The 18,041-nt window shown below is 35.6% G+C and overlaps 1 protein-coding gene and 1 long non-coding RNA gene across 2 annotated transcripts; one reads left to right on the forward strand and one right to left on the reverse strand.

The window, feature by feature from the left end:
- The first annotated feature begins 1,116 nt into the window (after positions 1-1,116).
- On the forward strand, positions 1,117-5,321 carry LOC107784824 (uncharacterized). Its single transcript, XR_001647751.2, has 4 exons — positions 1,117-1,333; positions 1,420-1,519; positions 4,840-4,913; positions 5,003-5,321. It is a non-coding gene; the product is annotated as an uncharacterized LOC107784824 (long non-coding RNA).
- Positions 5,322-5,480: 159 nt separating this feature from the next.
- On the reverse strand, positions 5,481-9,811 carry LOC107784823 (disease resistance protein RPP13-like). Its single transcript, XM_016606006.2, has 2 exons — positions 6,908-9,811; positions 5,481-6,499 (listed from the first exon to the last, which is right to left on the reverse strand). The coding sequence occupies exons 1-2, from the start codon at positions 9,479-9,481 to the stop codon at positions 6,488-6,490; spliced, it is 2,586 nt and encodes an 861-aa protein (XP_016461492.2). The 5' UTR covers positions 9,482-9,811; the 3' UTR covers positions 5,481-6,487.
- Between the last annotated feature and the right edge of the window lie 8,230 nt (positions 9,812-18,041).

Below are 18,041 nucleotides of genomic sequence, written 5' to 3' on the forward strand. Positions count from 1 at the left end.
AATTCCCGAAATCGAATTTCGATCCCGATATCAAAAAGTCAAACCCCCGATCAAACTTTTCAAAAATTCAACTTTCGGCAATTCAAGCTAAATTCCACTACGGACCTCCAAATAATTTTTCGGACACGCTCCTAAATCCAAAATCACCATACGGAGCTATTGGAATCATTAAAATTCGAATCCGAGGTCGTTTACACATAAGTCCGCATCCGGTCACTATTTTAACTTAAGCTTTAAACCTTGCAACTAAGTGTTCCAATTCCTTCCAAAACCTCACTAGACCCGAACCAATTACCCCGGCAATTCACACAACAACTGTAAAGTACAATTTGAGAAGTAAATGGGGAAACAAGGTTGTAATACTCAAAACGACCGGTCGCGTCATTACACATACATAATAAAGTATAATTTTAATTTTGTAGATTATTTAGTATACCGCATGCCACCTATTATTTAGTTCATGAAAATTTAACAATACTATATTCATGAACAAGATGCTCAAGTTTATATTATGATGAAATATCACAACAAAACAAAAATGAAAGAACCAACATTCATTCGGTGGAATATACTCATATGTATATCTGATATCAAAATCTAAAAGAATTGTTAGGCTTGATAATTTTGACAAATAGATCATCGAGATATACCTTACCAGAAGTGAAATTTAACCTTGAGGTTAGAGACTTCGTGCTGATAACGTGTTGTAAAATAAAAGCAATTTAGTAAAACATGAACAAGACGTGTTGTTATGAAATAAAAGCAATTTAATAAAATATGAATAAGAAATAAAGATAGAGAGAAGGAAGAGATTTTCTTCTTCAATTGTGTGTATTTTCTTATCTATTACAAGGCCTTTATATAAGCATGAAAAGTGAAGAAAAATATGTCATTGAATATGTCATTAAGCATTTGAGAAGATCATGGAGGAAGAGTAGACATCCACCATAATTTGATTTTTCTTTATATATATATATTTTGTATGTTATATATAAAAATTATATAAATTTTATATATTTTTTCGACTACCAAATATAAAAAGTTTTTGGCGCGGGGTAAAAGTGATACTGACCCAAAAAGAAAATGCAAATGAAAGGAGGTCGCATACAATTTATGCGATGTATAATTACATAAAATTTACCCGCCACCTTCCCCTCGTTTTTCCATTTCTCTACAAACATATGTAAATCCCTCAATTTCACTCTCCATCTCTCAACCAGAAGCTGAAGTACTTCCACCGCCGGCATCCTCTGTTGCTCTGATCTGGGAACTCAATAACCATCCGAATTTGAAAAAGAATAGAGTCTAAACTGTTTACTGGAATGCTGAAAAAGTATTTTTCTCTTCCCTTACCTTCGTCTCTCAACAGCGTTAGAATCTAGTTTATTATTATTATTAAATTTTTTTTTGTAATTATAGTTGAAGAGATAATAATGATGAAGAAAATGAAAGCAAGGTTCCAAGACAAGACATTTACTGCTCTTCTTCAGCTAACCTTCCTCGTAATTCATCAAAAAAGGTACTCTCTTTGTCTCTGAATTGGGTGCCTCTATTACTATTCACAAAGTAATAGTAATCAATTTTTTAACTGTTAAAAAATAGGATCACTAATTGTGATTTTTATGTTATCTCTAAATATGTTAATTTTGTTTAATAATATTTTTTTTTCAGATTTTATCTTTAGATGAAAAAGGGGTTAAATATTGATTATTTTGAAACTGTGATTATTTTTCAATTATAAGATGACTATTTTTTAAATTTGCCTCAAACAAGAGCCTAAAGTAATGCAAGCTCTGTCAAACTGGCTAAGGCAATTCGCATTGGATATATATATATAATCCTAAAAGTTTGAGCTCCAGAACTTATTGGTAATAATTCTACGAGCCAAAAATACAACTAACGTATTGAAAATAATTGACAAATACGCTTTGTTAACCTTTTTGGTCATAAATACTCTCCGTCAAATTTTCAAGTTGATGGTGATGGAAAAAGAGCAGCTTATATATATAAATAATTGCAATTTTAAATCTCAAAAGGCAAGAAAAATAAAATTTATATAGGAAACGTTATTTAAAAGTTGCTATTATTAAATTTTACCAGTTTTATTGAGTCACGATTATGCTCATAATATTTTCTACGAACTGAAGATCATCAAACGGACTATCCATGTAAATCTTTGTCTTTATTTGTTGAAGTGTTGCAAAACACGTTGCCCAGGATCACATTAGATATATCCAGGTTCCTTAAAACTGGTAGCGGTATGTTTTGAATACCTCGATTCATATTGTGTGCCTTGAAGATGTTTGACGAAATGTCTGTGAGGAACTTAGTGTCCTGGAAGTCTATGTTGGGTGGAATTGAGAAATGTGGGTATGTGATTTTGACGAGAAAGGTGTTTGATTTAATGCTCAACAAAGATGTGTGTCGTGGAGCTCGTTAATTGATGGGTATTTTATGGAAGGGGAATATGCTAAGGCATTGGCAGCTTTTAGGAAAATGAAAGTAGAAGGGCCAAAAGCGAATGTTTTGGGAGTTTGTGAGATTGATGCAATCTTGATTGTAAAATGAAGAGGTGTCGAAGAGAGCGTCCGTCTGGTGAGCTCAAAGCAACTCCTGATATTGAAAGCACTTATAAAAAGTTATGCTCTTTAGTGTGTTCATCGCAGTTGGGAGTTGTCCACGAAGAAAAAGTTTGCTTTATCATTTCTTTAATGTTCGCCTAAAATTCTAGACGAACAACGTCATTAGCAACATAGTTGATTTCAAATATTCAATGTTGTACTCTTTGATCTTCAACTTGCTTCATTTGCAGTTTTTCAACTGCAAATCATACAAAGTTCATTAACCATCTTCACGAGTCGTGGTTTTTACTCTAATTAGAGCTGGATAAAGAGGGATGTGCAGAAGATACTGGAATACAAATTTGAAAACGGAAGAAAGAGATATAGACACAGAAGCAGAACATATAAAATTAATAACAAAAATCAAATAGAAGTAACGAAAGCCGTTGATTTTGACTTTAGCTGCAGAATAATATTACGTAGATTTAATTTTAGTTGTACACTTTTAATTTTTAACTTTGCACTCTGTTTAAGAAATGATAAATGAAGTATGTATTTTATAATTTTACTCATAATAATGATAAAATTTCAAAACGTATTGAGAGATGATTTGGGGATTGAGTAATTAATGACGATGGTAGAACAAGAAACAAAAATTTATCTTTCTCTTGATTTGCTATAATGAACAAGTAAAAGTGAACGAAATGAATACATATTATGCTAAGAAATGTATGACATACGTATATAAATAGCGTGAGAACATTCTAATATTTTCGCCCTAGTTATTATATTAAATCTAAGTTTTCTGCATCAGTAAACAAATAGATATTTTTATGATTAAGCTACTTTAAAAATTAATTATACAATGTAAGTATTATCATTAACTTCAAATTACGATAAATAATGGTGTATGTTACAATTAACAATCATACACTATGAAATGATTTTGCAGTTTAAGAAAGAAAAATTTCGACGTATAGCTACATAAAATTTCCTCCCCCTCAATTTCACTCTCAAATCTCAATCTCAACTCCAATGCTCTGATCTGGGAACCCAATAACCTTCCGAATCTAAAAAAGAATAAAGTCTAAACTGTTTATTTTTCCATTTGACGAAAATGAAAGGAAGGTTCCAAGACATTTACTGTTCTTCTTCAGCTAATCTTCCTTGTAATTCTTCAAAAAAAGGTACTCCCTTTGTCACTGAATTGGGTGCTTCTATTACTATTCACAAAGTTAAACTGTTCTGATAATACATTCTTATCAATTTTTAGCTGTTAAAAATTGGGATCACTATTAGTGCTTTTTATGTTGTCTCTAAATATGTTAATTTTGTTTTTATGAGTCATGAAATTGAAATATATTCACACTAAAATTACCTGAGTTGATACTTGTACTGTACTCTGATCATGTTATTCTTATTATTTTTGTGTTTTTTTTGGTGGGTGGGGGGGAGGTTAATTTAATTCCTTAATTCTTTGCCCCCTCTCAGTCTCAGGAATGAGTTCTTCTATTACTTTATTATTTGTGTTTAGGTAGTTGTCAACTTAGTTACAGCATTTTGGAGAAGAATGAGATTTGCCAGCTGAAAAGGGGTAGAAAGTTCTGTAGATTATCAATGTGGTTGAAGTGGAGTGGCGCCACGGCCAAGATTTTTGTTGATAGGGAATAAAATTCGAATTTGAAGTAGAGAGGTGCAATGGCCAAGTAAGGTATATGAGGCCATTTCTGGTGCTGAACTTTAAATCTTTGAGATGTATTGGCGCTGGAACATATGATCAACAAACTATGCATTTGTTGCACAATTGTTTTCAGAAATCCTATAGAAAAGTGATAAATGAAAAAAGGAAACTAATTGGTAATATACCCTACTAGTTTGCCCTGCACATGTATTCATCAGAGAGCACAGACAGTGCAAGAAAATTTCTACAATATCAGTTCATTTAAAAGATAATTTAAAATATCTATAAAAGTTCTGCAGTATCAGTACATTTGATAGTGTAAAACTTTTACACTGTCGATTGGATATAGGTTAAATTCTTTATGGAAAGTGTGAAAAAAGAAGAAGTGTCGTACTCCTAGTGTTTTGGTCTCTGCTAAGGTTTGAACTCTAGTCCTCAAGGTTTACAACCAGTTCACCGCTGAGCCAAACTCTTCGATATTGGATTTTAAGGCATATTTATTGTATTTTGGTGTCTAATTGATATGGGTAACCTTGGGTAATAATTATTATGATTAAATTGATCTATTGATGATTGACCTGTGGATTGGATTTGCAGAAATTCTAAGGAATTGGTTGAGAACAACTATGAAAAGCATAATTGAGGGAACCTTGTGTTAGCCAATACTTTAGGTAATGTGCATTGTGCCTTTCCATTACTTGAATTAATTAAAAAGTTGAAGTTGATAGATTGTAACTCTAAACTATTGGTTGCTTTATAGATTTGTTGACGAATTGAGTAACATGGTTGATCAGAAGTTGAACTTGAGTAATTGGCATCTGGAGGTGAGTGATGACTTGAACTATGAATTTTTTTTCCCATAAAGAGCATGATTTGGAAATTTAATTCTTAATTGAACTTCTATGTTCGACAGAATTGAGTTTTTCTGTAAAGATATATGCATCTGATATACTTTGGTATGTTGGGACAAGTTTGAGATTCGTAAGTTGATACTTGAAATATGTACAAAGTATGTCTTACGAGATTGTTGATATGATACGAACTTATCCTATTTGAGATTACTATAGTAATTTTTTGCCTATTTCATTGAGTTACATTAAGCTGATGTTAACTGCATATTAACTTTTGGATTGTGACTTGTGATGAGATTGGACTCCAAGGTGAGTCGCTATATATATGTCATGGTATATTTATCTGAACTTATGATCTAAATGTTATGTTCAGAAATGCAGAAATGTTTCCCCTTTTGTAGGAGGGTGATATTCTCCATCCAAGTAGGCTGGTTTTTTATAGCTTAGGTTTAGAGCTTTTCCTTTTACTAGTTTGGTATTGACAAGAAGAAAGTGGTTCAGGGGTTGGAAATATTCCCCAAGATTTACAACATAGCATTAGAGTGCTAAGAATTTTCAAGTCGCTAATGGTTTTTAAGGAGTAAGATTTCCAAATACTTCCACAACTAGTTCTTGAGGATTGACCAAACAAACACCCAAGGGCAGAGCTAGAGTGCCGGAAACAGGTTCGGCCGAACCCAGTAGCTTTGGTTCAAACCTTATATTTATCTTAAAAATTCATTGAATATGTAAAAAATATTAACTTAGAATCCAATAACTTAAAAGGATTAGTATCTTGAACCCATAAGCTTGAAATCTTGGCCCCGCCTCTGCCAAAACCATTAACACTTTTCCTCTGATCATAATAAATATATTTAAGAGTTTGCCGATTTGTGAGTTTGCCGACTTGCAGAGTTTCTCCATATCGAGCAGCTAAATTTAATTTCGTAAGTTAATCAAACTAATCAAGCTAATCTGCTTGAGCTCTGGATCAAGCTTGTTTGTGACTTGTAGGCGTTTGAGTCCACCAACTGAGGATGAGAGTTCAAATATGTTGGCAAAATAGATGTTCTCTAACTCCAGAATATACAGATGTTGAAATATATTACAGAATGCCTTGCCTTAAATGTGGATAAGCAAGATAACAGTTGAACAATTAAAAGTTTAAAACAATAGAAAATAATTTTTCGAGTACAATCTCAAAAACAATTGTCTTCAAACCAATTTCAAGCACCCAAAAAGAAACTAAGCAGAGAACACTGAAAGTTGAGATAAGCTCTCATTGACAGCGCTGAAATACTCTGTAACGTGGCAAAAATTCCGCATCTTCCTTTTATTTATTATCTAAATAACCATTGCGTCAAGTCCGCATCTGCCTTTTTATTTTCCATTAACTGCTGCTTCTCCAGTTTCACCTAAATCCAAAGCTATTTAATATTCATAATTAGTATTCAAGAAAATACAAAAAAATTATGAATTACCTAAAATGACTCATTATAATCGTTATTATGATAGTATCAAGTGTCAACCAAATAATATTTTGCCAATAAAACTGATTACCAAAAAAAAAAAAGGATTGCCAATAAAACTCGGGTTACTTTTTCACAAAATGTTTTTCACTGGGAGTCATTTTCTAGTGTTTGCCTATCGGAACATTTTCCAACAAAATGGGGAAAATGACTTTCTCCGTAAAACTATCTTAATTTTTACCTTCATATTAGTTGCTCCAACTACATTAATCTTAATTAGCACGTAAAAACATCTTGTTGGATCATTTTTATTCATTAAATTGTATGGTTATTATGGATAAGAATTTATTTGTAAGTAAAATATACCTCAACCGGAATTGACTTCAACCTCTCCAGGTTAGCAACGTCTTTCATTCTCTTGGGAATCTCCTTCAGCTTTGGACAGTCATGGATACCAAAGCCTTTAATCAGAGGCATAGCACTTGTGGCTAAATGCCATCTTTCTAAGTTCCAAAGACTATCAAGACGAAGGAACTCCAGTTGACTGAAGCTGTTACCTTTGCAAGTTATTTCTTTTCCTTCGTAAGCTTCTACTAGATCGAGATTCCTTAGGTTTGGCAACATTCCCAGCATAGGCATCGGATCTTCAATGAGTTTCGAATACAAAAGGACCACCATTGTGATAGAATTTGGAAACTGATGCAGTTTTTCTATTCTCCCATCTAACCACAATTCGCGGAGGTTTTGACAAGAAGTAAGATATTCAAGGGCTGGGAATGATTCACCACTTGCACAACCCAATATGAGAGTGCTAAGGTTTTTCAAGCTGCTAATGTTATTTAAGGAGTAAGATTTCTTAATATTACGCATGTCTAATTCTCCAAGATTGACTAAACCAACAGGGTCAAAATCTTTCCACTGATCACAACAAATGTATTTAAGAACTTGAAGACTAGTGAGTTTGCTAAGTTGCAGAGGTTGGGAATAGAAAGCAATTAAATGTCTCAGCTTAATTAGGTTAGATGTCTCGGGAGGTAGTGAGCCGTAGGCTTTTGAACCACTTCCATTGTCAAAGAGATTGATGAGTGTCTGTAAATTCTTGAGATTGTCAATGGAGGAGGGGAGATTAATCGGATCGGGAGCTATCAAGCTTAAGAACTTGAGGTGGTACAAACTTCCTATGGCATCAGGTAGTTTAGTGCCATGACAAATCGTCAGATCCAAGTTCAACACATATAAATGTTGGAACACATTACGAAACTTTAAAAGATCCAGCTTACCAAAATCTCGATCTAGAAACATAATTGACCTTAATTTCAAGTTGGAGAAATCAAGTGAGAGATACCTTTGTGCTTGGCCATGAATGACATGTCTGAGAGATAAGGAGGATATGGAGTGCTTTCTTCGATCATAAATGTCAAAAAAGTTCACCTCCAATGCCTTTTGTATGGCAAGATCCCGAACTAGATCATGGATCTTGCATTTAATAACTTTTTCCCAAAATGTATCTACGACTTGAATCAAGCTTCGTCTTATAAGCTCATTTAGGAAGCATTCAGCAACATCCTCCATTCTTTCTTCTCCTCTTGGTATGAATCCTTCGGCCATCCACAACCACATTATCTTTTCAACACCGACCATACTATCTTCCGGAAAAATACCAAAGTAAAGAAAACACTGCTTGAGCGAAGTTGACAAATCGTTGTAGCTCAATGAGAGTATATAGGAGATTTCAATAGAGTCATCTTTCATATGCTGCCAAAGGTGGTCCTTCACCTTTTGCCATTCTTCTCGCCCCCTTTTATGAGAAAGTAGCCCGCTTAATACAACAATTGCAAGAGGTAAGCCTCCACACTTGTCCACCATATCTTTAGCTAACCTTTCCATTGCTGGGACCATTGCCTGAACATCAAGTAGTTTCCCGCAAAAAAGTTTCCAACTCTCTCCTTCGCTAAGGAAACGAAGTTTATAGACAAAACCTTTGTCATCTGCTCTTTTAGCAACATCCTCTTTGCGTGTGGTAATAATCACCCTGCTTCCTTTCTTGCTATCCGGGAAGGCTCTTTTCAAACTTTCCCATGCCTCTCTCTGCCATACATCATCAACCACCAAAAGGTATTTGCGTTCTTTCAACAGGTCACGAAGGTGAATTTCTAGATCCGTCTCTGTCATCTTTTCCAACAAATCCAGACTTTCCTTTGTACGACCTTGGATGGATTTTATGATATTCCTAAGGAGATCCATGGTGTTGTACTCTTGAGAAACGCATATCCAAGTGCGTGTTTGGAAGCTAGAGACTACATTAGGAGAGTTGTAGAGGTTCCTTGCAAGAGTAGTCTTGCCTAAACCACCCATACCATAAATAGAGATGACGCTTCGGCGAGGCTCTTCTTTGAGAAGTTCAGCTAGCAAGCTTTCTACAACATCCCGAAAGCCAACAAATATATGATCGTCATCTATATAGGAGGTAGTTCTTCTCAATGTTCTAACCATAACGGACTGATTACTTGGCCCTTCTCGTGTATTCTTGATGTCTCTAATACCATACGTCTCCCGTTTGCGAGAGAGATCCATGACTCGCTGCTTGAGGGATTGGATCTCCTTGACGACTTTGTAGAATTTGGTCTCCTTCCTACAAATACAAGCGCAAGTCATCAGATGGCTAGCAAATCCAGGGTCACTACCTTTATCAGACTCGAGGGTGTAAATCTCGAGTATAGCAACAGCGTCATTAGCAATTGAGTTGATTTCAAACACCCACTGTTCAACTTTTTGATCTTCATTTTGCTTTTGTTCTGCATCTTTGAGGAAAGATTGCATGAATAGCAGCTCATTTCTCAGCCACTGCACTTCCTCTCTCAGACTTCTGAACAGGGCAATTTCTTGTATGAGGAAATCGCCCAGTTTTTGAACAGCAAATGATACAATGGCATCAACCATCTTCAGGTGTCTGTATAGAATATATTGGAAGAAAGGTGGTTTACAATTGATAGTGTATTATTGAATATTGAATATTGAAGATATTTGAAGAAACTAAAGCTGGAGAATGAGATATATAGACAGAAGCAGTAAAGAGAATAAATTAACAAACAAAAAGAAGGAAAAAGTCAAGTTGACTAAACTGAAGCTGTTTATTGTAAGTTTGGTTGCATAATCTAGGCAAGAACAAGTCCGCGGTGACTTTTATCATCGTGTAGAAGTATGTTCTTGTTCTAACCAATCAAAATTCTTCATCAATTTATATTGTTATAGACTAATTTAATTTTCTCACGCTACGCAAAATTTAATTTAATAAAAGTCTATGTTTTCTTCTTGATCATTTTTAAGTTGATATTTGGTGCGGTGCATCACTCTGTATTTTGCAAGATCACACCATTTTTGCAATTTTTTAAGCGTATTTCGTGCCTTTTGTAAAATATACCTTCCATCGTTACATCACAGATAATGTTAGAAACTCTTTAATTAATAACAATAGATTCTTTCACAATTTCAACCAGCAGAGAATTTTATGATATTGCCGGAGTCAGTGGTAATAGGAGGAGTATCGTGCTTTATACACAACAACTTTCTTGTCTTCGTCATTTCTGCTTTTGTACCGGAACGTTTTATATATGTCACTGCCAACGGAGGAAATGAAAAGAAAAATAGCAAAATTATAAATGGGTTTGGGCTCAAATTACCACCCTAACAAAATAGCACGGCCCGATCAGTTTTCAGATTCGTAACCGAAAAACAGCCAGCGTTTGCAAAGTCATTGAAAAATAGTCATTGTTTTGTTGAAACACGGAAAGTTCCAGCATAATATGCTGGATTATGGAGCTCCTGCGTGTAAGCTTCCCGCATATTATGTTGGAACTCCACTACGAAAAGTTTCACCATAATATGCAGGATTATGGAGTTCCTCCATTTAAAATTCTCGCATATTAGGTTGGAACTCCAGCACATTATGAAATTCCAGTATATTATACGTGAATCTCATATGTAAAAAATTCGAACTCCAACATATTATGCTGGATTGTTTCTGAATTTTTAAGGGTGTTTTTATTCATATTATATTTTTACATGAAAAAATGGCTAAATTTCGTTTACTTTTGAAATTGTGGTTATTTTTCAGTTACCAGCAGGGGGCCCCTTCCATAAAGCAAGAAAACCAACTGCTTTAGGCCCCACATTTGTGGAGGCCCATTTTTTGCTATACCTAATTGGTTATGCATAAGTTTTAAAAAAGGTTTCGTGAAGTGAAAAAGTTTGATTTCTTTCTTTAACAAGTATAGAGAAGAAGGATTTGCAACTGCTATGATTTCTGCCACGAAAATTGCAATTGAAATGAATATCAAACCCGAATTTCGTAAGAAACGTATGATATATAGGAAGTAACAATTTGACGAGAATGTTGATAATAAAATCTCAAAATCTTTCGAAGAGTCCTTTGGAGTTGATTACTTTATACATAGTAAACAAGGGTATTTTTTTGCACTTCAAAATAGATTTGAACAATTCGAAGTATATGAAAATATTTTTGGTTTTCTACTTAGCGGTAAAAATTAAGATCACTAGATGATGGAAAATTGAAAAAATATTGCCTTAATCTTGAATGTTCCTTAAAGCATAATAATCAATTCGATATTGGTGGTTTAGATTTATTTTTGAAATTAAAAATATTAAGAAAAATAGTACAAATTAGAAGATAACAACTTAATTGATACACTCAGTCAAATAAAAAGATTTGATCTTTTTCCAATGCCTATATTACGTATGAAATAATATTAATAACTCTTGTAAACGTCGCTTCAGCGGAAAGAAATTTTCAAAACTAAAACTGATAAAATCTTACCTAATATCATCAATGTCAAGAAAGGTTAAATGGATTAGGTATATTGTCAAATAAAAAAGGCTTATTAGGAGTTATTGATTATAAGAAAATTATTAATAACTTTGTATCTAAGAAACGCTAGAAAAATAAATTTCAAATAAATAAAAAAAAAATCTTAAAAAAAGTTAAGGCCCCTCGTAATGTTTGGCTTTAGGCTACAAAACTCGTTGGGCCGCTCCTGATTACCAGTTGTAAATCTGGCTATTTCTGTTTTTTCTCCTAAAATGCTCTTTTTAAAAAAAATAATAGTAGAACATATCCCTTTTGAAGAATTGATGCTCCTTCCCTTCCTATGTCCAAACTCCACCTAAGGCCCTATGCTAAAAGTTGCTGCAATGAATTTTACTTGTGAAGTGCTAAAATAACAAAATTTTCTTCTAGACGAATAGGATATTGAGATTTTTTCCTGAAACGCGATTGGTTTCTATAGACAAAAAAGGAAGAAAAAGAATACGAGAAAATGGCCGCTTTTAGCTTTTACCCAAGTCACATCTCTTTATTTTTTAAGCTTCTCCCACTTTTCATGGTATCGAAGAGCCTGGATTATTAAACTTTTCCTACTTTTCAAACTTTTTAGGAGCAACGCCGGTAATTTTATAAACGACAAAGGGCTAAATATATCCCTTTACTTTCGAAAATGGTCTAAGAATAAAGCGAAGCTAGAAAATATTTCAAGGGTGTTCAAATTTGAACAAGAAAAATAAATATTGTGGAGAGTGAAGCTCGAACCCGCGCCCATGAGACCCTCTTGACCAACCTTTGCCACTGAGCTATGACTCTTTATTGTTGCAAGGGTGTTCAATATGTATTACATGCGTGTAAATCCAAAATTTTACCAATATACACAGTATTAATTTTTCGAAATTCTTATAACGGCAAAGGGCCAAATATACTCCTCTACTTTCGAAAATGATCTAAGAATACCTCTCGTTATACTATTGGGTTATCTATACCCCTGCGGTCATACTTTGGGTTCAAATATACCCCTCATTTAAATGGAGGGACACGTCTCATCGTCCTGTTGGTCAATTCTAAATATCTCCTAATTAATTAAAAACACTCATTACCCATACCCGAATAATAATATTTTTTTTTGTAAAAACTGGAAAAAACTAAAATTATTTTTACTAAACACTAGAAAAAAAAAATTCATATTTTACAAACAAACTGCTTTAGAAAAAACTGAAAAATATTTTCTAAAACAATATTTTTGTAAAAACTGGAAAAAAAAAGAGCTAAAAATCAATTTTCTAAAGCAATTATTTTTGTAAAAACTGAAAAAACTAAATTTTTTTTTACTAAAAACTGAAAAAAACGAAAATATATATTTTTTCAGTTTTTACAAAAATATGCTTTAAAAAAAGCTGAAAAATATTTTCTAAAATAATAGTTTTGTAAAAACTGGAAAAAAAACTAAAAAGTAATTTTCTAAAGCAATGTTTTTGTAAAAATTGAAAAAACAAATATTTTCTTTCTTTTTTTTCCAGTTTTTAGTTAAAAATATTTCAGTTTTTTCTAGTTTTTAATTGCTTTAGAAAATTACTTTTCAGTTTTTACAAAAATATTATTTTAGAAAATATTTTTCAGTTTTTTTAAAGCAGTTGTTTTGTAAAAACTGGAAAAAAAATATTTTTAATTTTTTCAGTTTTTAGTAAAAAACGTTTTTTAGTTTTTTTCAGTTTTTTTTTTAAAAAAATATATTTTTTGGGTGTCGATAATGAGTCTTTTTAATTAATTAGAAGATAACTGCAGGGGTACAGATAACCCAATAGTATAACGAGGGGTATTCTTAGACTATTTTCGAAAGTAGAGGGGTATATTTGACCCTTTGCCCGTTTTATAAAAAAGGGACAGCGACTAGAATTATTTTGCTACGCTGAAGTATTTATGTCTTTTTCCCTAGATATTAAAGCATTAGAAAATCCGAGACATGACCATGTGGTTTGTGGAAACAAATATTGGAAAAATAGTCACTCCCAAAATAATAGTATATATATATATATATATATATATATATATACAAAATATATATATTTTTTAGATTATCGAATATAAATAATTTCTGGCGCGGGCTAAAAGTAAGAAAAGCCCAAAAATATTCGAGGCACAAGTGGATTATGAAGAGTCAATTATATAGATGAAATTTAATCTGCTATGGATCGAATTGATTATCGGTTCGACTAATTATATATCGGTCTTCTCTGTTATTCAATAGATGACCGAATATAGTAATTCATGGTCTAATGGACCACTTGGTCTTATACTGGGACACCATTTCCTCGGCATCGGCAGAGGTTGTGTCCAATTAGGACCTCAGTGCTTCATATTCTCTTCTGAGAGCATCTCGTTCCGCGACGGCCGAGCTCAACTGTGTCTGAAGATCGTCGTTCAAACTAGATCACTTGTCGGCTTTGTCCTTCGCCATCTGAAGTTGGTTCTAGATCGACACCAACTCTGCCTTCGCGGATTCCTTCTCCGAGGCCAGTCGCTCCATCCTGACCTTCCATACTTTGGTTTGGGCCTTGACCTCGTCCATCTCAGCCCGCAGCTGGTTGATCAGGTCTATCTTCTGTTAGACCTGCGAAGTTGTGTTGTTAGTCACCACGACTAGCTGCTCGTTTTTAACTTCAAAGACCTTCACCTTTTCAACCAGGTTGGCATGTTCCCGTTTCAGGGTCGAGGATTACTTTTGAGTCTTTTCCAGCTCGGCCTGGAGAATCGGGAATTCTTTAAGGGCCTCGTCCTGTTGCTCACTAAGAAGTCTATACATTTTCTTCTTCCGGACCAGTTCTTTGAGCTCGAACTCGATCTGGATGATTTCTAAGCGGTACCGGAGGAAGCTTTCATGGTGAAGCACTGAAGCCTGTAAAACGGTGAAATTAGTAGGAAACATCAACGGAAAACTTTAAGTGGGATTCATAAAGGGAGTATGAAAGTGTTAGAGCCTTTCCCGGTTCAGCGCATGCTGCGCCTCGTTGAAGAGACTTGACGTACACGCCTCGTTCATATTTGCCTGGACCTCCTCGGTCATCAGGCATCGGAGGTAGTTGGCTACACCTACCGGAGCAGACAGGACCCGGGCATCCTTCGGGACTGTGAGAATGACCGTCCTCTTGTGCTCGGGAACCACGCTTGGCGCGGAAAACTGCTTCACCAATCTTGGGCTCGAACTCAGCTCGCCAGCTCCTGAGGGAACGTCCTTCTTTGGGATCTCCAGGTGATCCAGCCCGGAGAAATTTTCAAATGTGGACATGTCCATACCATCAATGAAGGAGTGGAGAGGATCATCTGCACCTTGTACTCCTCACTTGACTTTCCTTTACCCGCTTGGGCATCTTCAAGCATGGACTCGGTATAGGAGGGTGTCTCGATGATATCGATCACACTTCTAGCCTCCTTCAGAACAGGAACGTCTTCTTAGGAGGTCACAGCCTCCATCTCCACTTCGGCCTCTCGAATCGGGAGAGGATCAGAGCTGTGGCCCCTTTCCTCGGTCGTCGCCTGCTCCCCGGCAGGGGTCGATCCATGGGCGACAAAGATGTCAACTTCTTCGGGCTCATCTCTGAGCCGGTAAAGGAAGTCAGGGTCCGATACCCTAGACTTAGTATTCTTCTTGGACTTACGAACCCGGGAGGCCGCTCTCTTTTTTCTCTTCGCCTCGGGATCTGGGAACCCTAGGACTTTCTTTTCCTCTTCTTCTCCTCCGCGACAGCCTGGGGCTATCCCGAAATAGAGGGTTCGACGGGTAAGGACATATTGTCATTCCCGTTCAGCGGCTTAAGTTCGGTGATCTTAGGAAAACCTACGAGGGAAAGGAAAAGGTCAACATTATGAAAGTTTGGGGTGTAGTAATAACTATTCAGGGGAGAGCCTTATCATGAGAACGGACCTCCCATTTGCCATTCGAAAGTTTGCTCCATGTGCGCTCGGAGTATGACATCTGCTTGCAAATCCCTTCGATCCACTCCTTGAGCCGGGGGACCGCATTAGGAACCCGGGCAACAGTTGCACGACCATAAATACTGGCAATGAGAGAACAAATAAAGGGAAATTGACACTTAAGGAAAGACTACACTTACGAGATGCATTCCACTTCTCGGGGAACGACAGGAACTCGGGAGGGATCAGGTCTTCAGTTTTTACCCGAATAAAACGCCCCTGCCAACCTCGGTCTCGATCTTTGTCAATGCTCGAAAAAGGGGCTTTGCTGGCTTGGTGAACAAACTTGATTAGTCCCCCTCGAAAACTTTGAGGACTGTACAGACGGAGTAGGTGGTCGAGGGTGAACCAAGGAGATTCGGTGTTGTTCACAAAATGGCGTAAGAGGATCACGATCCTCAAGAGGGACGGGTGAATTTTTCCGAGACACACTTCGTACCTCTTACAAAAGGCCAGGATTACTAAATCTACCAGGCCCATCATGAAGGGATAAGTGTAAACACTTAAATACCTTTCCACGTGAGTAGTAATATCGACATTAGGCCCGGGGACGACCGCGTCTTTACCTTCCGATTTTCAGTACTGAAGCATTTATATCTCTATGCTCCGTCGCCTCGGTCTTGTTTGACGGAGGCCTTATCGACTTTGAAATCATCCCCAATAGAGCAATCCCCGGGTATAAAGCTATTCATATGAGGCTCAGGAGCCACCTCGGGGACGGTCGCCTCGATGTATGTGGTCGGGTGGGAAGATGAAGGGGCCGCTTGTTATGGTACAGACTTGGAAGTTTTAGCCATCGTGAATTTGGGCGTATGAAGGTTTGATGGATTACTAATGAAGATATGAAGTTCTGGGTTAGAAATCCAAGAAACAATGTGAAAGTTTGGAGGTTAGAGATGAAGTTATGAAGGTTCAAGAAGCAAGGTATGAATATTTGAAAAGGTTGAAAGTCGTTAGAAAGTTCGAAGGTAAAAGCTAGGATTGGAAAGTAGAAGAAGTGAAGAGGGTTGAAGCGTTTATAGAGTAGAACGCAGTCAATACGCGATGTTTCACATTCAAAGACAGCCAGCCGATGACCGACATGTGTCCGAAGACAGAGCGACACGACTGATGGGACGTTTTCGACTTACCCGTCATTTTAGTTACAACGTACGAGGGAAGAAATCGGGACTCACCTATTCATTTCTCATCGATCCGACGAACCTGCTCTCTGAAAAATGAAGGGACTATTTGTATATGGGTAAAATGGGGGGCAATGCATACCCCGATTTTCTGGTGAAGAAGACAGAAGAGAGCAAGAACACATGAGGATGAAATCGAGGCTGGGAGCTTTTCGTACCGAGACCCATGAAAGATGGACAATGGGATCATCGCCGGGCGTGGTAAGGTAACGCTCCTCGGACCAAAATCGAGCTCTTGGATCTCGGAGATGTGGCAAACGGTTACGCACGATTAACAGAGGGACGTGATATCTGTACATAACCGCATATCATGGTGCGAATCTCGCAAGGTGTCGGTTACGGATCAGTAATTAGCGAGAAAGGGAGATTTTTACTTTTTTTAGACTTGTACTAGGGATGAAACTCTCCTATATAAAGGGGAAGTTTTTCTTTGATAAGACACATTGTAACACGCAAACCAAGATAATACAATTTAATTTTACTGTTCTCTAGCTATAGCAAAGCTATTACTTTACTGTTTGTTATTCATTCACTATTGGCTTCGAATTGAGGGTCCGATCGAGGGCAAAACTATTGCCCAATCCAAGTTCAAGTTGGGCCATCACTTTACAACTGGTTTGATTATTCATTTTGTCTTTCACTCGTTTACCTAAATATCTTTGATTATTTGTGTTGAATCAATTCACACATCCTTAAAACCGCATAGAAATTTAATTGTTATCCGTTTTCAGGCCAGGGTAAACATATATATTTCTAAGTCAGTGTTAAAACAAATGCATAAACTTTTTACAAACATTGAGGACTATTTCTATAACATGGTAAAGGACCAAAATAATCCAACCCCTGTAAGGATCATTTTGATAAATGTTTTACATAAATTCTATTTACTAATTATTACTTCACAGTGTATATTATCATCATCCACTCAATTAGCATATTGATCCAAAAATATCTCACCCATTAATAAATTAAGAAATAATATACAATATTTATAATAGTTATAACAAGATTAAGAGTATAAGTATACTTAATGAACTAGAGATATGTTTCTAAGTCAGTGTTAAAACATTTCTCTCTACCTGGTCATATTCTATACGTTCACAATGTATTAGCACAAGAAGTTGAAATTGTATCATTCTCATAATCAAAGATAAATTATATATAATCTTGTGTTATAAGTATAATCAAAGATAGCGTGTCCAATCTCCATCTTAAATTATGAATATAAACTTTATGATTTGATCTTATGTGTATAAGCTAAATTTTATACATCAAATCGTATTTACATATGGACAGCTACAAAATTGTGATCTATTCAATGCAAAAGAAACTTTATTAAATTTGAATAAAAATTATTACATAACGAATACTTTATCTAAACTCATAGGAGTAGTTATGTATCCCAACAAGAGTTACTCTGAATACTAGAGTTATTGACTTTGTGGAATTTCATCTCCTTTTAGGGTTGATTATTACAGAAATTAATATGATAAAAGCTGTCTTTGGT

Source organism: Nicotiana tabacum, chromosome 23 (genome assembly GCF_000715075.1).
Source record: "Nicotiana tabacum cultivar K326 chromosome 23, ASM71507v2, whole genome shotgun sequence".
Classification (NCBI taxonomy): Eukaryota; Viridiplantae; Streptophyta; class Magnoliopsida; order Solanales; family Solanaceae; genus Nicotiana; species Nicotiana tabacum.

Bases quoted from the DNA above. Each gene is read 5' to 3' on its own strand.
- LOC107784823 (XM_016606006.2), bottom strand. From the start codon at position 9,481: ATGGTTGATGCCATTGTATCATTTGCTGTTCAAAAACTGGGCGATTTC.